At 34.7% G+C, this 22,548-nt stretch overlaps 3 protein-coding genes across 4 annotated transcripts; 2 read left to right on the top strand and 1 right to left on the bottom strand.

The window, feature by feature from the left end:
* Positions 1 to 263: 263 nt before the first annotated feature.
* On the top strand, positions 264 to 5,414 carry LOC123705064. Its single transcript, XM_045653640.1, has 3 exons — positions 264 to 385; positions 714 to 2,174; positions 3,808 to 5,414. The coding sequence occupies exons 1-3, from the start codon at positions 316 to 318 to the stop codon at positions 5,409 to 5,411; spliced, it is 3,135 nt and encodes a 1,044-aa protein (XP_045509596.1). The 5' UTR covers positions 264 to 315; the 3' UTR covers positions 5,412 to 5,414.
* Positions 5,415 to 5,597: 183 nt separating this feature from the next.
* On the top strand, positions 5,598 to 7,279 carry LOC123705067 (cytosol aminopeptidase-like). Its single transcript, XM_045653644.1, has one exon. The coding sequence runs from the start codon at positions 5,605 to 5,607 to the stop codon at positions 7,198 to 7,200; it is 1,596 nt and encodes a 531-aa protein (XP_045509600.1). The 5' UTR covers positions 5,598 to 5,604; the 3' UTR covers positions 7,201 to 7,279.
* A 67-nt stretch (positions 7,280 to 7,346) lies between these two features.
* LOC123705065 (glycosyltransferase 25 family member) lies at positions 7,347 to 21,587 on the bottom strand. 2 transcript variants are annotated; one of them, XM_045653641.1, is made up of 10 exons: positions 21,267 to 21,587; positions 20,364 to 20,592; positions 19,409 to 19,524; positions 19,065 to 19,291; positions 17,954 to 18,263; positions 17,660 to 17,734; positions 15,058 to 15,115; positions 13,928 to 14,049; positions 11,183 to 11,380; positions 7,347 to 8,023 (listed from the first exon to the last, which is right to left on the bottom strand). In XM_045653641.1, the coding sequence occupies exons 1-10, from the start codon at positions 21,458 to 21,460 to the stop codon at positions 7,861 to 7,863; spliced, it is 1,692 nt and encodes a 563-aa protein (XP_045509597.1). In that variant the 5' UTR covers positions 21,461 to 21,587; the 3' UTR covers positions 7,347 to 7,860. The 2 variants fall into 2 exon arrangements, with proteins under 2 accessions (XP_045509597.1, XP_045509599.1); XM_045653643.1 differs by lacking the exon at positions 21,267 to 21,587 and having other exon boundaries at positions 20,398 to 20,513.
* Between the last annotated feature and the right edge of the window lie 961 nt (positions 21,588 to 22,548).

Consider the following 22,548-nt stretch of genomic DNA (forward strand, 5'->3'; position numbering starts at 1 on the left):
ATAATGATATAATATTCGAAACAGTAATTCATGTTCAGCGTATCTATTAATAAGGTGTTTAAAATAGGCCACGGATACATGAACACGAGATTCAAACGAAGTATAAATAGGGATAATTTAAAATTGATGGAAAGAGCGGGCAGAGCGATTGCATTCTATCATCAATCAATATTGAAAAGTCATCCATAAAATTGATCAACATGTATCCGGGCGACGTTGAGTTATTCCCAGCACGCAGCGGCGCGACGCGGGGCGGCGGCGGCGGGAAGGCGCGCAGACGCAACGCTCAGTGTGTCGGCGCGCGCCGCCGCCGACATGGGCAACCAGCACTCCACCTCGCACGCCGGCCTAAAGCCCAAGAAGAACGTGCACTGGAAGTCCGCAGGTGAATATCACCAAAATCCCCTAGACTCGCTCGTGCAACACGTGCTCCACACAAATCACACGTGTACACCAGATGCCGATAATCACCCAGCCTATAGAGCTATTTTTAAAAGGACCGCTCGCTGCGATTCTGAAGCGTGGCACAACAAAACAAATCGTGAGACGTTTCGCGTTCATGTAACTATAATCACATGTCTAATTTTGCAGAAAGCGTACTGCCAAATCACTGTATGATTTGAGTGATGTAATGATTTTCTATCACAGCCAATATAAATTAAATATGACTCTAATTAATAATATTTTATTAACTTTATAATTAACAATTTCAGGGCGACCGGCCGTGCCGGGCAAACCAGATGTGATTCCAATACCATCTGCTGAAGAGCCCAATGCTATAACGCTGCGATGGCCGCCATCCGTACATGATGGAGGTGCGCCGTTACGTGGCTATCAGGTGGAATGCAATCGACTGGGATCAACTGAATGGGTCCGTACCTCTCCTCCCATCGTCCTCCGCCCAGAGCTCGTCTTATCCGGACTAGAACCTCCTCATCGATACCAGTTTCGCGTGGCTGCATTAAATGCGGTCGGACGCTCAGACTACAGCGAACTATCGGATGTACTCACTGTTAGTTCTGATCGAATACAGAACGAACCCCCTTTATTCCTTCAGCACCTGGACGATGTCATAGCTCTAGAAAATGACAAAACAGAATTCCGAGTATCATTCTCCGGTATACCCATTCCAACGATAGCGTGGTTTAAAGACGATTATGAGATATTTAGTAGTAGAAGAACCGCGATATCGACCACCGAATCAACAAGCGTACTTATTTTTCATCAAACTCTTCCTAGCGACGAAGGTGAAATAAAATGTACAGCTACAAATCGTTTAGGACATGCAATAACCAAGTCTCATCTAACCTTAGAAGCTGCACCCAAATTGCGATATCCTCGACAATACGAAGATGGACTACTTTACGAAGTCAATGAAACTGTTTACCTTAAAACGACAATTGTTGGTAAACCCATCCCTAGTATAGAATGGAGACACGACGGTCAACCTATTGTCCCCGATAGCCGGGTAGAGATAACAAACACGCCGAAATTTTCTATGTTAAAAATTCATTCTGCAAAAAGAACAGACAGGGGAGAATATCAAGTTCATGCAAAGAATAATATTGGTGAAGATACGGCTGCTTTCCTTGTTACCATTACTGCTCCACCCGATCCTCCCCAACGAGTAACTGTAACTCGACAAGTTGACAAGTCAGTTACATTGGATTGGGAGCCACCAGAAGATGATGGCGGCTGCCGAATTGGAAACTATATAGTAGAATACTATAGGACAGGCTGGAATGTTTGGTTAAAAGCGACAACCAGTCGAAAAACAAATGTCACATTATTTGATTTGATAGAAGGCAGTGAATATAGATTTCGTGTGAAAGCGGAAAGTCCGTACGGCATGAGCGTTCCTAGTACAGAATCCGCGCCAATTCGAATTCCGGGAAAACCAGTTGATATGGAATTTTTAGCTGTAGAATCCAAAATCATTAACGAAGTGCTAACTCGTGAGAATGGGGAGGAACCTCCAGTGTCACCTACTCCAAGGCGAAAGCGTGCATACGCTCGTTCAACTTCCCCATTAAGCACATCAACCCCCAAGACAGAAGGTAACACACAGGCTGGAGCGTCGCCAGTGCCACGGCGTCGACCACGCGATGCTTCCGAAAGCAATGAATTTATGCTCGTCCTGTATCCTAATACAGATAAATCAGCGGAAAAAGCTGGTGAGTATCAAACTTTTTACTTGTTTAACCGACTTCAAAAAAAAGGAGGAGGTTATCAATTCGGCCGGTATATTTTTTTTTTTTTTTTTTATGTATGTACACCGATTACTCCGAGGTTTCTGAACCGATTTACGTGATTCTTTTTTTGTTCGATGCGGGATGGTGTCGAATTGGTCCCATAAAAATTTTATTCGGATAGGTCCAGTAGTTTTTATTTTATGAGCATTTTTGTCTGTAGGTATTTGTAAATTTTCCAAGTGCAAGTTTGAAGTCGGTTGTTTTTAACGCAGTTATCACTTGTTATGCTATGCGATTGATTATGTAAGTGTTTTTGTTATTTGTTTTTCTTAAAAGTTGTAAACCCAGTGCAAGCAAGCTGGATATAAACGCCATAACAATGCTAAGATCTGGAATCTTAGCATTTAATAGTGCTAGAAGCGTCGAGCCTTCCTTAGTCAGTATATTCCTTATTATTTTATTATGTGATGTCCTTTTTTATTTCTATTGTGTACATAATCTGCCTTTATTTTCTTTTTCTTTTTTCTTTACATTGGTTGCTCGGGTTGCTTGGAAGAAATTGTTTGAAGCAATAAAGCCGCCCTTTGCATCAAATGTCCTGTCTGTGTGTGTGTAATTTGTACTTTATGTTTTGTATACAATAAAGATTATAAATAAATAAATAAATATTCCTGCCCTGCAAGAGATTATAATTAAAGATAGGTATAAATACCCGGAGAATAATTATTATTAACAAACAAAAAACAATATTCTCAACAACTGTTGTAATAATATAAAAATAATAAATGAAAACATTCTTCAAATATTTATATTATTATTTCACAGTGTTTCTATTATATATGAACATGTTAAACAAATTGTTTTGTTTTCTATAGAAATCATGACCAAGCGAATTGATAAGAGCAATGCGATATGGACTAAACGGAAATACTTTATGGTTATAAACTTTTAATTTAGAACAGAAAAATTCGAACACTAGGCGGGATGCGAACCCGCGTCGTTTTGCTAAACCGGGGCAAAGCCCGCCTTCTCGACCACCCGTGAATGCGTTTCAGCAATCGAATTTGTTCTATACTATTCGGTTTTATGTTCCAAAGGGACTCCCCACGCTTTCTATCGAGATGATTCAACAATCATCTCAATGATAAAACTTTATAATTAACAAATTTTTAAAGGGTAGAAAAAATTGGATTACGTGGCGATTTTATTATTCTATTATTTCCCGATTCAGTGATGTTTTAACCTATTTTCCACTTACGTCTCACTAATGATCAATGCGAAAGTTTGTGATAGGTAGATGTATTTATGTTTGTTACTCTTTGACGGGAAAACCACTGAACAGATTTTGGCAATACTTGGCAGTGATGTAGCTTTTGTAATAGAATAATACGTGTGTTATACATAAACTTGAGTTTTCGTTTTGAAACTGCACGGCATAGCTCGTAAAACATAGTTTACGAAATATAAAAAATATAATTTTTTAATTTGTTGTAATCGGGATGATTTTTATGAAACCTGGTCCGAGAAATAACATACAAAAATTAAGGGCTATATTTAATTATACATTCACATTTATAAGCGAAAGTTATTAAAACTAAACCGTTTTCATTTACAGAAAAACGAAAATCTTTCCAACTCGACTTAGAAGATGCATTATCACCTCCACCAATATCTTTATCTGCTCCTGAATTAAGCTCACGCTGCGTAATGCCATTTAAATCTCTTCGTAATGCAGTAAGCTCCACCGAACTTTTACATGAGCAAGCTATGGCCCGGTTCTATAAAGCAGTAGCTATGAAAGAGGAACAAAATAAACAAAAAGACAGCAAAATAAAAGATATTAATACAACAACTCCGGATTTAAACAATAGCTATGCATATGAACCACCAACAAAACCAAGCAAAGAAGTTAACCTGAAGAAGCCTGAAATATTTATCAAGACAGATTCAATAGAAAATAGGCATTATAAATACAGTTCTGAGGAGCGTCAAAACTCGGAGGAAATAGATGGAAAATGGCAACAAATGTCATTTGATGAAGATTACACGGCTAGTACTGTTTCAACGGGGGAAGAATATTCAGACGAAGATGCTGAAAGTTTAATCGAAGATGTTGACAGACAAAGCCAGTACTCAAATGATGAAGTGACTTATAATCCGAGAGATAAAATAGCCCACCAGCTTCCAAATGAACAGACCGAAGATACATCAGAAATTGTAGAAGAAAATATAGAAAAGGAGTACGTTAAACCATTACCAATTCCGGATCCTAATTTTGTACCAAAACCAATACTAAAACGCCGAGAAGCAGATAATGTTAATCAACTCGAAAAGACTATGACTAAGGTCGAAAATAAAGTTCTGAAAAATAATAAGAAAGAGGAAAAAATGACGCTTTTAAAAAAAATTACTAAGATGCCAGTACAAAAGCCATTTGGTTTCCCAAAAATACTTAATAAAAAGGAACCTGTTAAAAACAAAGATAAAGAAAAAAAAGATGAAGCTATTCCTAAAGAGCAACCTAAGAAAACAGAAAAAGTGGATGACAAATTAGACGACGGAGGAAGAACAGTTATAGATTATTATGGAAATATTGTCAAAGAATATGGAAGTCACAAACGATTACAGACTCCTATTTATCTTAATACTGAAGATTTAAAGCTTGAAGCAGAAAAACAGCAAAAAGGTCATGATAATGAAGAGAATGATGCAATTAAATCTAAATCGGTCAATGAAAATAGACTTGAAAACAAAACTATAAGAGACAAAATTAAGAAAAAACGTATCGCTCAAAAACCCACACAAAATGTAAAAACTTTGCCAGATAAATCAGTCAAAAACGTATTATTACATTCTACTAAAACTAAACAACAAAATTTTGTTTCACTGCAAAATTATGAAGACAATGAAAACTTAAAGAACATAGAAAACGCTAAAGTGGTTTTAAAAAAAACTGAACGAGCTACCATCGTTATCCCTATAGACTATCAAAAATTAGAGCAAAAGGCAAAGAAAAATGTTAGGTCAGCCATTGATTATACTGTTGACATATGTTTATTATTACTTGCATTCTGGCTTTATTTTTTCAAAGATGAACGATTGGCAATTCCTTTTCTCATTTTAATTATATACCGACAGCTTCAAGAAACTATATTTTTAAATATTCCTCGATTAATTAGTCGATATTGTCCAAACTGGCTCAAGAAAAAGACGTCTTGACCTCTATTAAAAAGACGAATCTGTGCATAGTTTTTGTTTACAGACTTTAATTGTCGTGTGATATAGTGATTTAAAATGGTGTTTATTATAACAATTTTTTTTTTGTAATTTTCTTATAATCTAGTAAGCTACGTTTACATCATTTAATATTTAAGTCTTTTCTTTTCAAAATTTTAGGTAACAAATTTAAATTATGTTAATATTTCGATACAGTATATCATGTGTTCGACGTATATCACAATTTCGAATACCGCGTACAGATTGTGGATATATGAAACAACGAAAAGTGCATGACCCTAAAGCATGTGCAGTGCGAGATAAGGGGCTCGTACTTGGTGTTTACTACAATGAAAATGTCCAAGGAGAAGCAGCAATATTAACTGCAAGTGCTCAACAATATGATCGAAAATCTAATGGAAAACTATGGAAACAACTTAAGCTAACTCCAATACCAAAATTGGGAGAATATAGAGTATTCTATGATTTAGACCCTTTTTACGGTTACGTTGCTGTTGCTGGTTTAGGAACGGAATGTTTAGCATTTAATACATTAGAAAAATTAGATGAAAGCAAAGAAGCTATACGAATAGCAGCTGGCGTAGGAGCCAATGCCCTTTTAAAGTTTCAACCATCAGCTATTCATCTTGAATCTTTCGGGAACGCAGAAGCGGCAGCTGAAGGCGCTAGTCTTGCAATTTGGCAATTTCAGGAATATAAAACCAAAAAGACTAATCAAATTTTACCTCAATGCAAAATTGAATTGTATGATGATTGCGATATTTACGGCTGGAACGTTGGAAAATTAAAGGCTGAATCACAAAATTTAGCCCGTTACTTACAAGAAATGCCACCAAATATTTTAACACCGACATCTTTTGCAAAATTAGCAGTAGATCTTTTATGTGAAATAGATATAAATGTAGAAGTAAAAACAAAAGGTTGGGCTGCAAGTCATGAAATGGGCGGATTTGTTGCTATAGGAAAATCTTCAATTCAACCGCCATTATATGTTGAAATTAGCTATTATGGAACGACTGAAAACACTCGTCCAATAGTTATGATTGGAAAAGGAGTAACCTTTGATAGCGGAAGCTTAGACTTAAAACCGAGACAAGAGTTACGATTTATGAAAGGAGATATGGCTGGCGCTGCTTGTGTTCTTGCTATAACTAGAGCAGCTGCACTTTTGAAACTACCTGTTAATATTCGTGGTATTTTGCCCCTATGTGAATTAATGCCAAACGGTAAGAGTCCCAAATTTGGAGACATTGTTCACTGCGCAAATGGAAAATCAATTCACATTAGACTACCATCCCGCGAAGGAAGGCTCTTAGTAGCCGATAGCTTAGTGTACGCCAGGAATTACTGGCCAAAGTTTATTGTCGATATAGGCACAATGTCAAAAGAATTAATATACACACTGGGTGGTGCCGCTTGCGGTTGTTACACGAACTCTGAAGAGCTTTTCTGCTACATGGAAAAAGCGAGTAGTCATACAGGCGACAGAATTTGGCGAATGCCTTTATGGAAATTCTATGAGGAGCGAATTAAAGACTGTGACGTAGCAGATGTAGCGAACACGGCACGTCACATTTACGGCGATTCACCGAATTGTGCCGCGTTTCTAAATCAATTCTTATGCGACAGCAAATGGATTCACTTAGATACATATAATGTAGCTTTTACAAAGGGTACAGATTTTCCATATCTTAACCGTGGTATGACTGGACGTCCCACTCGAACCATCATTGAACTTTTGTATCAGTTGTTGTCAGATTCTAAGTTATAAGTTCGTTAAATGTTTATGTTTTGTATGTAACAAGAAATAATGTCAAGTTATACAGATAATGAATAATAAATCTATGTTATTTCATGTGTTTCATTTTAGTAGGTACTCCCAATAATAAGTTTATGGATAAAATAAAAAACTGAAAACATGCTTTGGTATTTTATTAATTATACAAATGTTTCGAATAAAGGAACTTACAAATTATGGCACACAATATATTAGAGATTTTCTTATTATATAAAATATCATATAAAATAAATGCATTTTGAATGCTTGTACACTATAAAGCTATTAAGTATATAGTTAATAATGAAATTTAATTACAGATAAATCAGTATGTCAAAAAGTAAACAAAATCTTAACTAATTTATAAAATGACTATAAAATATGGCCGCCATACTTATCAATGGTTTGTTAATAAACTTACTTAAATGGTTATCAATTAAAAGGTTTAATACATGTAATTAAATTCAGTTATTTCATCACGATAATAAATCAATATACCGGTGAGTCCAATCTACAACTAAGTTAAGTAAATATTTAACTACACATGTTTCCTAACCTATATATTAAGTAATGTCACCACGAAACAACAATTATTTATATTTCAAACTGACGCCTGAGTGCGTTGAAATCAAGGAATTAGTCATAAGAGAGAAGTTACAAGTCAGTCCTTGGTTTGTCTTTATCGTACACGACTATAGAGTCTTCGGTGTCGCTTATGTAGCCTTCCTCCCCGGTGTAGTGCGTCGGGTGAACTAGCAACGGTGCCGCGGATAGTGCTTTCAAATTGCGTACAGGAAAATGTTTTGACCATTCGTGCCTGGAAATAACATATTAATTAATGGGAATGTAAAGTTTGTCCAATAATCTATATAAATATATTGAAAGCAATGTGTGTGTGTGTGTATTTTAATAGAAAAATTTTCATCAGATGGATTTATTTATATGAAAATCGAACGTGGTCGAGGCCGCGGGCATGAGCTGGAAATTTGTAATGAAAACGGTTAAAATCAATTTTGTTTTCAAGCCACTAAAGGTTTGAAATAGGGAATTAAATTTTGTAAGGGTAACCACGGATACAAGTAGTAATACTTTTAAATATGAATACATCAAAATACATATCATAATATGTATAACCAATGACGTGCGTATGTTCTCTTTTCCAAACATACTTACTATGAAGAATCTATAAAGCTTATACAATAAGAAAAAACTTATTTTATATGATGGATTAAAAGAAATAGAACTCAAAGGAATTTCAAGAAAACTTCGCATTTGTAATGTATCAAAATAATCCATGTTTATAATAGCCATCTGCACAGGAAATATTGACCATTAATAAAATCTCATCAAAAAATCATAAAAAAATTAAAATAAAGAATCAATAAAATATTAACACATACCTTACATAATCAAAAAATAAAACACACCAGGGGCCTTAGCCAAACGGCAAAACGCCAAGGAATAGAATACGCTATCGATAGAAATTGACATAAGCGTATGATGTTTTGCATAAGGATTCGGTCACCCTACCAACGACAACGACGACCACGGACAAAATTTTCATCCAGTCGCAATTAAATAAAATTGTGCAAAACACAATTAAAAATGAAATTTAAGAATTTCCTGTCGTATTGGTGTTTGGAAAAAAAAATTTTGAGATCAATGGATAAACAAACAGGTTTTTCATAGAAACGGTGGCTCCTAGAAAAAAATGTATTTAACCTTTTTTATAGATAATTAGATTATATACAATTTTGGTTCAGGTGATTGTATGATAAACTTACCGTCTCGGCGAAAATCGCAAAAAACCCTATTTCTTTTTATTAATTGACCTCGAATTTTTTTATTCCTGAGTACCAGAATGACGGGAGATTTTAATATTGATTTTGAACAAATTTCGGCAAGATTGGAACTTTGGTCGTGGTCGTCTGCGTCTTTGGTAGTGTGATCGAACCATTACCAAAATGTCATGAGCTTATGTCAATAATTAGCGTTAGCAGTTTCTATTCCATGGCGTTACGTACGTTTGTCTAAGGCCCCAGAACATAAACAAAATTAACATGCACAGTTCACGCATGCAAACTATTCCGTTTTCAAAGTGTTAATATACGCATATAAATAAATAATATACATGCACCATTCACTTCATCAAACAAAAACCTTGATGTTATGTATTAATAGGCATGCAATAACAATCCACAATAATCAGCTTATCTATTGATAGTATTTTTATTGTTTATCACAAAACCAAAAACTTAAAATTAAATTAAAAAAAATAGATATTGTGCATATGTCGTGGCCATATCGTAGATTTGCTCATTTCATGATATGATCGATCATTTCACGAAATGGTCGCATTTCATGAAATGGCCAACATGGTTTGATCAGATCGTTAAATCGTCAACGTTTCACGATATGGTCATCCACATTTGGCCAGATCGTATAAAATATATAAAGTCCGTAAAACATTAAAAAATTCTGAATATTTTTAGGACTTGTTTATTGTCATATATGTTAGTGCCACGTTAGTGGCCGGCGAATGCCAGAAGCGAATGGTTTTTGCAATAGAAAACATTTAGGTTAGGTTAGGTTAGACTTTAATAAAGAACGCACGAGCCGAGCGAGCAAAGCGAGCGTGCCGCGGTAGCGGCCGGCGAGTGCCAGAAGCGAATCGCTTTTTAAAAAAGGAACAATGATAATAACATAGGATATATAAATATATTTATGTAAAGGATTTTAGACTCATTTTGAACCTCTTCGTCGTAAATCATTTGCTATGACTTTCTTCATATTGTAATAAAACGAACTATGAAGTTTTAAACTGCGAATAATTAAATTTTCGCCAGCGGCCGCCATCTTATCACATAAACACAGCGCTTGCAGCGCCTCTACCAATAATTAATGTAACTATTTTACGATATGATCAAATAATTTTGATCATTTCATGAAAAAACCGCACGTTTAGTTGGCCATATCGAGAAACGATTTCTTATCATTGATCTGCCCAAACCACATCATGATGTGGCCAATAGACATTCGACCATTTCATGAAATGCGACCATTTCACGAAATGATCGATCATATCATGAAATGAGCAAATCTGCGATATGGCCACGACACATACATTAATAAACATCACTACATAGTACAAAACAAAGTCGCTTTTTTGTCCCTTGGTCCCTTTGTATGCTTAAATTTAAAAAAAAACGGAGCGGATTTTTTAATACATAGAAAGATTCAATAGGAAGGTTTCAGTGTATAAATTTATTAGGTTTTAGACAAAGCGGGTGAAGCCGCGGGCGGTAAGCTAGTAAAATATAAGTGTAAATCCCAGGCTCCTTGAGCTATGCAGTTCATTCAACATACATGAGCCGTTTCAATGATTTATAGTGCACACATATAATATAAATTAAGAAAATAAGCACAACTGTTAAATATGAAAAAGTGATTATTATAAATAAAATATTTCGGACCAAAAAAATATTGCCAATAGCAAAGCTTGAATGAGAAACTTCTCCCGATACTAGGATTTACTAATTGCCTTCAAGGTGATGTAATATTGTAGTATAAACAAAGTCAATTTCCGCCGTCTGTATGCTTAGATCCTTAAAATTATGCAACAGTTTTGATGTTTTTTTTTTAACAGACAGAGTGGTTCTCAGTGAAGGTTTTAGTTAGTATATGATTTGTTAAGTTTAAGACTAAGCGAAACGAAAAAAAACACAAGGAAAACAAAAACAGATATAGCGGCAAGTGTTCATCCGAACACTTAAAACACAACACAACACCACAAGAAAACTCACGTCGAATGTTCGTCAAAAATGTTTTGCAGGTAGTCGTCCTCTGGCAGTAGCTTGGCCAGAGGATCGGCGTCGATCAGTTTCCTGGCGCCGCTAAGCCGGAGCACGTAGCCGAGGGTCCAGTACAAGTAAATAGGCCTCGTCATGCGCTGCGTTATTTACACTACAATACTCACGTTGGGTGTTCGTCAAACATGATGGGCAGGTACTCGTCCACTGGCAGTAGCTTGGCCAGGGGTTCGGCGTCGATCAGTTTCCTGGCGCCGCTAAGCCGGAGCACATAGCCGAGCGTCCAGTACGAGTACAATGGCCTCGTCGTGTGCTGAGTCACCCGCTGCTCCTCGCTGTCCAGCAGGATCTTGCGCCCGATGTAACTGTGTTGTTAATTTATTTTATTCTTCAACATAACTGGATATAATGGAAATTGCATAGCAATGTATAGTGGTCAATAAAAAAGTAGTTTAAGTGCGTGGTCACAAAATACTATAAAATATAATATAGTAAAAAAAAACACAATTATCGTCATGAAATTATTGTCACCTATCCTTGAAAGCATGAATTATTTTTGTCTGTTTAAAGTGGGTCAAAATCGAGTCCAATGAAGTTTGTATCAGGGCGAACATACACGGACCGCTTCAAGAAGCTGAGACCGACGGCTTTAAGCCGCTGAAGACCGCGCGGTGAACTATAGACATTCATTCACTGCCGTACACGAACTGCTCGAGCAGTCGCGACCGTTTCAAGCCATCAACTGAGCGATTTGTAGCGACAACTCGAGCAATCAACGACAGACCGCTCGAGTAGTCCGTGTACGTCGCTTAACTGTTAACTGCACGGCCACATGTACGGCCGGGCTTACATACGTACAGATGAAGTTAATAAAAGTGTGTTAATAAGTCGCTGAAGTGCGAGTCGGATAAGCTAAATTGTCACTTGTGTGTTGTGTATTTACACATATTTATGTCACTTTATAGCTCATTTGCGTGTGCGACTGTGTCCCTGACTTTCATTACCGTCTTTACCATAGGGGCACAGGGGGCCAGTGCCCAGGGCCCCCCATCGTCTGGGGTCCCCCCTGGAGGAGATTTTTGAAGAAAATTTTTCTCACATATATCTCAAAATATTTTATTAAAAGCAATACACTTTTCTCGTTGCCAGAACGTCAGATCATTTTCAGATTTATTCGAATCAAAACATCTATGTATAGGAATAATTCGAGTGATTCGAACACCATTATAATTAACTTATCAGACATTTACTCGAATTATTTATTAACTTATTAACGTTATATAATATATTTTTACTTGAATTATTTTCGGAATTATGAAATTATGATTTTTTTTTCTTGCGGTTTCTCTGTATGGTTTGTAAATTAAATCATTTCGAACTTCGACGAAGCCTTCTTTCATTACACTGAAATTAGGTAAAACTAAACCACGAACATTAACACGAACATGAACACGAACACGAACGAAAGCGAACGCGAACGCGAACACAAACACAAATTCAAATTCAAACTCAAACTCAAACTCAAACTCCAACACCAATTCGAATTCGAACACGAACGCGAACGCGAACTAGTACTTGTAGATCATAAAATTATCTATACAAAAGAATCAATACATTATTATTTAACGATTATAATATGTATAACGATTAATAAACTCATCCCATCCTTATAATATGCAAACGTTTCTTAAATCACTTCAAACCTACATGATTTTATGATAAAACTTATTGTTTCAGTATAAATCGCGAAATCACCTAATTTTTATTTATTTATAACCTGGAATATACGGGTTAATTCACGTACCAGAATGACAATTTTGTATTTTATTTTTAGTAATCCTTTGAACAATTTTACTAATTTTCTGCTGGATATGAAATTTTGTAGTTTTAAAGGTCCTAGAATTTAGTGAACTCTGTTCACGCCGGACCATTTCTATACGAATAGATTTGCCTAGGCCTTGAATAAATTATGTCAATAACGCACGCAATAATTTTGATCAATAAGAAACGGCTACGAAAGAATAATGTGTGCGTGTACTTGTGTACACACGTAAGAAGTGAAACTTCTTTATAATCTTATTTTTCCAAAAATTATATACCTTTATGCAACTTTACAGAAATACGTCGAATCACGCGTGGTAGGGATAAGAAAAAAATGGCGCGTAACGAAAAAATGTTACACTAAATTTTTTTCCAACCCCGATAAAGAAGTTTCACTTCAAAAAATCCAGATGCTAATTTTAAAAAGATAAATTTGAAAAAGAGAAAGATAATTTGATAAAGTAATTCTTAAAATATTTCTTAATTAAATTTAATTTAAGTCAACTTTGGAGCGCCATTAGAGCAGCAGCGTTTCAAATGAATTATATAAAAAAATAAGGAAAAAAAAGTTTCATCAAAAGACCATATACCTACTTAATACAAAATTGGTCAGAAGTAACTTTTTTGTAAAATGTATAAAAAAATGGAGCAAAAATTTTACATAGAAATTTTCTCATTTCTTATTAGTTACTTCTTTAAGTTTCAATTTAGGGCAAAAACACACATGGGAAAAATTTGTATACCTAGTTTGGTTTCAAAGGGCCCCCAATTCTTGTGTGCCCAAGGGCCCCGGCATAGTCTAAGACGGCCCTGCTGACTTTAAATGTGAAACTTAAAGTTGATCAGTTTATATTATAACTATTTTTGAAAACCGAAAAAAGCAGCAAAGTTTTTACACAAATGAAACTTTTTTCCATAAGTATTTTTATTGTATTAATATAATGATTTTTATAAATAATCGATCATTTGTAATCAATATTTTTAAATTAAAAATACAAGGTCAGATCTTTGAATGAGTGATGTGGACGATAGTTATTTATAATAGCGATTGAAAGCCCCAAAAGCAAATTTGAATTATGAATTTTACTTACACAAGGTCCCATTCAATATCTTTGATCTCATCAAGCATTCGTAGAAACTTCTGCCTAAAGAATGGCACAAAGTGAATATCGTCTTCCAAAATGAGCGCAGTTTCATAGTTGTTCTCCAAAATCTAAATAAATTAAATTTTATTTAATACTTATTGTATATAATAACTGCATTACATAATAAAGACGATGACGACCAGAAAACGTATCAATATACTAGTTGATAAACTGACTTTATCTATATGATAGTTAGACACAGGATACATAGACAGCTTTCAATTGAAAATTTTATTTTATTAATAAACTAGCGGTCCGCCCCGGCTTCGCCCGTGGTACATATTCACGTTTTCTCTACATAAGAACCATCCTCGTACTTCAAGGAATATAATAAAAAAAGAATTAAAGAAATCGGTTCAGCTGTTCTAAAGTTATACGCTTACCAACACATTTTGGGATTCATTTTTATATTATACTAGCGGTACGCCCCGGCTTCGCCCGTGGTACCTACATGTTTACGTTTTTTTTTTTCATAAAAACCATCCTCGTACTTCAAGGAATATTATAAAAAAAGAATTAACAAAATCGGTTCAGTCGTTTTCGAGTTATGCGCTTACCAACACTTTTTGCGATTCATTTTTATATTATAGAAGATTACTCGTCCCTATATATCCCTATAAATTTAAAAGGCCGAAAGTTTTTGAAGTAGAACTTTTTGAGAATCTTGTAATCAAGTAATGTTTATTCGTACACTTTCACGCAAAAATCAAGAAGGGTTAATCGGCTCTGGATGAAATTTGTCAAAGATCGATGCATTATAATATTATCTACTAGATAAATATTTGTTATTCTATCGCGTGAAAACGGTTATTCGGATCTCAATAAAGATCTCCAAAGATAAATAGCAAAAGATTCTAGTTCTGTGGCACATAAGCTACAATAAAGGTTAATCCACGGGCTTCATATTTTATCATATAATCTATTTTATTTCAGACTAGCTGTTGCCCGCAGCTTCGCTTGCGTGGAAAAGATAAATGCAAATTGGTTCAGTAGTTAAGGCGTGATTGAGTAACAGACAGACAGACAGAGTTACTTTTCCATTTATAATATTAGTATGGATACATAAGAAAACATACCTTCTTCCAAATTTCATAATGACTCAAGAAACAACCAATTTCACCAGCTTTCATTGGCCTGTAAATTAAAATTATAACAATTGATTATATAATATTTTCTTATTTTGTAGAACAGAAACGACAAACAAGAAACTCCTTTACAACGCCTCCGATGGCTCGGTCACGTTTTAAGAATGGGGGATGATCGGGCCGTGAAAAAGGCATATCTGGGCATTCCAACTGGCCGACGTCCCGTGGGCCGTCCCAGATATCGATGGAGCGACGCAACTGTAGCCGATTTACGCAACTTGGAGGCCGTCAATTGGCAAGAAACTGCGCGCGATCGAGAAAAGTGTCGTAAACTCGTGTCGGAAGCCAAGACTCGGTTTGGGTCGCAGAGCTAGTTAAGTAAGTAGTAGAACAGAAAAGATTTAAAATGTAGTTAATATGTAAATCTACACTGGTCATCAAAAAAATCGACCCACCTGCATTTTTATGGAAAATTGCGGTTTTCTCACAATCTAAAGAAAAAATTTGTTTGTAAACTGAACTGATTAATTAAACTTGCATATTTACATGAATGTAAACACATAAAATCATTAACATCATTAAAAAAATTGACAATTTTGAATAAAGATTAACTTTCTTCAATTTTCAGCTTTCTCTTTATTTAATTTCAAATGCAGTTTATTTTTTAACAATGAAACCTATGATAAAGTTTCCTTCGAATTTATACTTAGTACTTTCTCCTCTTTCTGGAATGATAGCCTGCGTTCACCATTTTAGAGAAATAATACTAAAGATTTTGATGGTGTCTTGAGGAATTCATTATCATTCTCACCTCATGGCGGTTTTCAGGTCTCCTATTGTTGTAGGGACTGGATCTCGAGCTCTAAGCTTTATTTTTTAATTGTCCCATATGTGCTCTGTAGATTTCAAATCGAGACTTTTTGCTAGCCAGAGTGTAACTCTAATGCGGACCTCTTCTAAATACTGAATCACGATTCGCTCTACATGTTTCCGAACATTATCATGCATGGACTCAAAGTTTTTGCAGATATAGTCGGCATATTACACCATATGATAGTCCAAAACCTCGGTAATGTATTGAACAGCATTTAATGCGCATCTTTTTATCGCCAAGCTCCGTGCGTCTTGTCAAAGAAATGCCACTCTAGAAATTTACAGAGCCTCCATGATAATCGACCGTTTCTTTTACCTAGCACTGAATAAATCGTTCATCTGGTCATCGCATGATATAAAGACGTCCATCAGCACCATATAAAGTCATTCGCATCTTGTCACTATAAAGTACTGACTCCCATTAGCCTATAGTCCAGTTTACGTGATTTCGAGTCAATTGCAGTCTGGTTTGTCGATGAACTGTGGCTGATTGTGGCCCTGTTTCTGGCTTGTGTGATCTTAAGTTCTACTCTCAAAGTCTTCCTCTAACAGTACTGTCATTTATAGCCAAAAAATCAAAATCAAAATCAAAAATCAAAAATATTTATTCGTTAACAAATATGTTTACAATTATATCAGTCATTGAGACATCCTTTTAAGCATTTATAAGCTTGTGGTAGAATATCTCGCTCTTCCTAGAGTACATTACCATTTATTGTTACACGAATAACATTTCCTTAATAAAGTAAAAAGTGATATAAAGATAAATGGGTATGTAAAAACTATTCAGATAAAGCCACCTCCTTATCTTCACGCAGGCGTCACTAGAGATCTACAGATGTCGATTTTGTAGAGTTGATTACATTATCTAGGGGTCGTACCTTTGAGTTGCCACCCTCTTTCTTGCAGATCCAAATTTTCATCGATACTGCCCAGTCTCTAGAAACCTTTGGTAAACTCACCGTACTGCAAAACAGCTCAGATTTTACTTTTTAGCCACGGCACGTTGACATAACCCCTGTTTTAGTAGAGCCACAATTTGGGCCCCCTCAGCTACAGTAGTATCCATTACTTTCTATTCAAAATTTATCAAAACTACAGCATCAATTATTAAACTTAACGTTATTAACAAGAGATTCCGAAAAAAGTCATTTTTGAACTGGGAACACGGACATAATTTGTCGCGCCGTAAACCATCAAATCAACACTTTACAGTATTTCTGTATAAAAATTTGTTAAGAATCTATAAGTGCAGTAAAATTTACGACAACCATAATGTTATCAGACCCTTACAACAAAATACAACAATCTAAGACGACTTATTTGTGAAATCTATATTTAAATATAAAACTCAAATGTGACTGATATAGTGATCTATCAACGCACAGCCCAAACCACTGGACGTATCGGGCTGAAATTTGGCACACAGGTAGATGTTAGGACGTAGGCATCCGCTAAGAAAGGATTTCCCGAAATTCTTGCGGGAACGGGGAAAAACGGAGATGCACGTACAAAGTCGTGGGCGGAAGCTAGTAATAGATAAATAGCAAACATAGTGAAGGTGGGTCGATTTTTTTGATGACCAGTGTATATTATTTGCATATTAAAGTATTTTTTTCGCTTTCCAAATGGAGCAAAATGCTTAATATTTCTATGACGTTTCAAAAAGCGCTTTAAGAATATGTCTAATTGAATAAATAAATGTTTGAGTTTACAATACCTTTTGTGATATGGATCCTCATAATTTGGCAAAAGTTTTATGTTGTACTTAAGAACGTCTTCATTACTCATCTTCCTGGAAAAATAGTCTGAATGTGAATTATTCTAAGTACCTACATATATAGAAATATTTATGCATTCATTAAATACTATGCAGCCCAGATTAAATAGGCTACGGTAGTAAACAAGCAATCATTATAGTTATAACGTTTGAAAAAAATTATATACATATAATTAAAGTTATGAGGTGTGTAAAATTAATTTCAACAGCAATATGTAAAAAAAAATCACTTACTTGCCGTCAATGGCTTTAAACAGAGTCACATTTAGCCCGAGCTCCTTAAAACTGGCTTCCATTAGCAAGCGCCTTTCCTTCCTTCGTTCCAAATTTATCATAAATATCTCGTCACACATGAGCTTCCCAGGCGTTGGATATTTGACATATTTTTCGAGATCTTTCTCGAGGGGTACGTGTTTCCCTCGCCCGAGCATTTCCATTTTGACATTGAGCATTTCCTCAAAGTCTTCCAAGTGATAACTGTCCTTTTCCAGCGGCACTGGTACGAAGCCATATATGTGATCATTGCATATATACATGGGTATTCCTGTAAAATATATTGAGTACAAACTAAATGTGCCAGGCATAGTCTGGAATATTCCTGCCGAAATCTGGTGCATTCCAAAAGATATCCCAAAGTTGTAAGTTTTTTTGCTTTGGGTTTTAGCCCGAGATAAAGAGAATAATTTACGATAGTCGTCATTGTAAGTTGTTTTAAGAATAATTGGAACAATTACTTTTAGAATACGTAGCTGTAGTGAAAAAATGCTGTCGAGATGTGTTGTGTATGTTCTCCCATATTATGTCATCCTTTGATAATCTGTATACTATTATAGACTCCACCAGAGATTTATAAAGTAACAGTAGCGTTTTGTATGGCACTTTGTATTTGATTAGAGAGAATTTAGCTAATGTGGCTCTTAGCTTATCACATATGTGGTTATTTATTAATAAATCATATTATTATTATTTCTTTTGAATTATGAATTTTGTTTTATTTTGATTTTTGTGTAGTGTATATATTATGTATATAGGTATGTATTTTAAATTTATTCATATTTTTCATTTTCTGCCACTGTAGGCGTCATTTGGGAACATGGTAACCACTGAAAATCAGTGCTGCAGCTCTTAAGCTGCAGAATTCCTGAGTGGTGTCCCTGTTCAGCACACAGAATCACAATTAATATTAATGTTTCCATTTTATATCGCAATTTCACTGTGTTTTTCTTTTTAATTTCTGTTTTTATTTTTAAGTCTTCCATGGGTGTTGAATTAAATTTATTTTCTTTCTATCTTTCCTTCTTTCTATAATATAATAATAGAGTAGGTTATTTGATCAAAAACTTACCCGCCTTTGTTGCACTGATTGCAAATGCTATAATATCATCTTCAGGTCCATTGTAATTTTTTATATTCTTTGGTTGGTATGTCAGCAAATCAGATTTCTTATAATTCAAGTTTATTAACACAGCAGAGTGTACCATTGGTACATCAAAACATCCAACTTTCTTGTATCGTAATATGGGCCGATAATCTTCAGTCCTCTTATAGTAATAGTATTCATCCATACCACACCTATAAAAAAAGTTTAATGTGAACACTATCAGACAGTGTAAATATTCTGTAAACCCGTAGAAAGTATCAAAGTGCTATTGATACTATTTAAAAAATAAATATTATTAAGTAACTTACCAAAAGTTTGAATAAGCTCCATCTGATACAAGCATAGGTGATGCAATGGGATATTCTTTATTGATAAGGTATTTCAATGTAAGTGGTTCTGTTAAAATAACATCTGCATCAAGCATCTGAAATAAAATTAAAGGGGTTTGGGTAAAGTTGGCGTTGTGATACTAAAATTCTGTGAAGACAACTTCTGTATGATATACAGATAGACAGACGGACAACATAGTGATCCTATATTATGGTACTTATAGTTTTTTATTTTGTGATTTAGAACACTAAAAGTCTTTTAAGGATTAAAAATATTTTTAAATAAGAAAGAAATATACTTCTTTTTACCTTATCCAAAGCCTTAAGAGCCCATATCCCATGCAAGAAGCAGGCAAGTCTCTTGAATAATATTGATAATACACATACGATATACAATTCATTCCACCACCAACCATAATAATTAAAAAACCATGTCCAATCACGTTTAAAGATGACACATTCATAATTTATACAGGACAATATTATATATTCTATACATATATTGTATACACATAGTTTTAGTATAGCAGTAACTTAATGTCTAGTATTATAAAGGTGGGTACAGACTGGTGAAACGTAACATGAAATGTAACATTCTGCCTTTCATTGCATGTTCGCTGCAAGTGTGGACGCATAGCGCGCTCTAAACGCGCATTCACTACGAACCTCCCGTATTCGTGTTCCTTGCCCCTTTGTGTTCGTTCGAAAAACCGACAAATCACGGATCGCTCTGCGCGCGGCTTGTAATGCTCGTAGCATGCGCGTGTAATGCACATTTCGCGCGCGCAAGACGTCCAAACTATGAGAAATTGTTACAAAGTGTGTTACCTTTCATGATACATTGCAGCAATGTGTACGGTGAATTCTTTCAATGCATGATACATTGCATGTTACATTTCACCAGTCTGTACCCACCATAAAAGAAAACACATACAAATAAATAATCCGTCCACATATCCCTTGCAAACCTGAGAGCTTTTTCCCTCAACGCTATAACATGTGTATACCGCTGCTGACTCCAATGTGTTGGTGTTTCTTGGTCACCATGCATTGTGTGAGTTGTATTACTTTTATAGAATATTTGCCGGTATTCGGTTTCATGTGCTGCTGTCCACTCCTGTAGGATATCTTCACTATTATCTGTGTTGTAATCACTGTAGATCCTGTTAATATGATCCCGTTAATCAATCTTTTATGATGGTACATAATGTGTAGTTTAATCATTATAAATAAGATTTTTTTTTCAAAATGTATGAGGCCTTAATTCCTAATATACAAAATTGCACTTTGCAGTTTATTTTTGTCATTGTAAGGTTAAGGTTGGTATAAAAAATGCAGATAATTGTACCCAATGCAAACTGGGGTTAGGTATAATAAACAAGTTTTTTTCACCAAAAGTTCATATGATTGTGGCAAACATCTAACTCATTGCACAAACATTGAAAGAATGTGCATTTGTGCACATTATAAATAAAAACTAAAGTGATTATATTTATACAACAAATATTGGAGATTTTACAGTGTGACTTGATTAATTTTCCATGTCAAAAAAGAGCAATGGATTAACATGATAATTGATAGCAAGGTGAAATACTGAGATGACTTGTAATATCTAAGACATCTTTTTTATAATGCAGCAAACATGATTTTTTTTTCATGTCCTATATAAAATTTACATCTATTTATAATGTTCCTGTTTAAAACAGTAAATAAAGTTGAAATTGTTTTCAATGGATATATTATACAAAAACAGCTTAAAATTTTATCGTAATTTGTTATTTGACCCATAATTAGGTCAGCTAGCACCAACTTGTCAATAACGTAAAAAAAAACTTACCATAAATATATTCTGTCCTTAGGATAATCTAATTGCAACAAGCTAGAAAGGAAATACGGTAAGGAATAAGCTTTATTGCGAACGAGAATTGAAATTCCAACCGTTGGCCATTTCTCGTTTGGTTTAATATATTCTATTTCTCCGCAGCACGTTGAAAGTAAAACACTAAATACAGATATAATATTATAAAGCATTGTGAATTATTTAATAGTTTCCATTAAATGACGAAACTTCTGTAATGTTTAAATATGCCGCATTCAGCAAACAGCAATACAAAAAGGTCACCCTTCGATCTCAATACGTGTGTGTTCCTGTTCCAGTGTGTTCTATATATATAAAAGTACTCTGTGAGTGTGTTCAGTGTTGTTTTCATGCAGTTTTGTCGAATTGACATTTGACATTACTGCAAATGACATATAGTTAAATGTCAAACTTTTTAAATCATTGTCAAGCGTAGACAGACAAAGTTTCTCTGTCAACGTTGTCAAGCTTCTTGTTGTCAAACAAGACTATCAAGACTACCCAAGGCACCCGAGCACAAGCAAGGCACAGTATAATGTATTCTGTGCCTTGTGGGTGTTGGTTTGCTCTTATAAGCTTTGGTTTGCTCTAAGCTCCAAGGTACAGGCCGATTAAGGAAAGCTGGCATCTTCACAGTACTCACACTAATGAAATTTTATTATACAGTATCTTCAAAAATAAATGCGACTCTAGTTTAAGTGTAGACTTGAATTGTAACATGGGTGCGTTATAGATAATAATATGTAAGCTCTCATAATTATTATTTATATGAAAAATTACAATTATTTAAAAGTAACTCAATCGATGAACTTAATTATTTATTCTCATAATCAATTGTAATATAGGTAGTTAGTATTGATAATCATTCAATTATCAAATAATAATTAAATTTCATGTCATATTCAAAATAACGATGTTAACAATACGTTATAATATTATAACACGTGCGCTCACTCCCAAGGAACAAGACAAGCGAAGCCCTATCACGTAAGAGATATGGCTACATTACAATTAAAGCTGTATTTTTCAACTATGTATGAAAATTTTAACTAACGGCGTTTGCATTTTGTTTACAAAACTTATTAAAATTATTACCTACATAATTTAACGGTAAAGTTAAAGAATATTCTAATCTGTGTGCTGCGGAGTATCTCTTCGAACATAGTTAGTAGTATACCTAACGTCTTTGTTTAAAATACATCACCCTGTTTTTTTATAAACAATTGTAAAATAAAAACAATAATAATAATTAGTGTCCCCT

This window comes from Colias croceus, chromosome Z (genome assembly GCF_905220415.1).
Source record: "Colias croceus chromosome Z, ilColCroc2.1".
Lineage (NCBI taxonomy): Eukaryota > Metazoa > Arthropoda > Insecta > Lepidoptera > Pieridae > Colias > Colias croceus.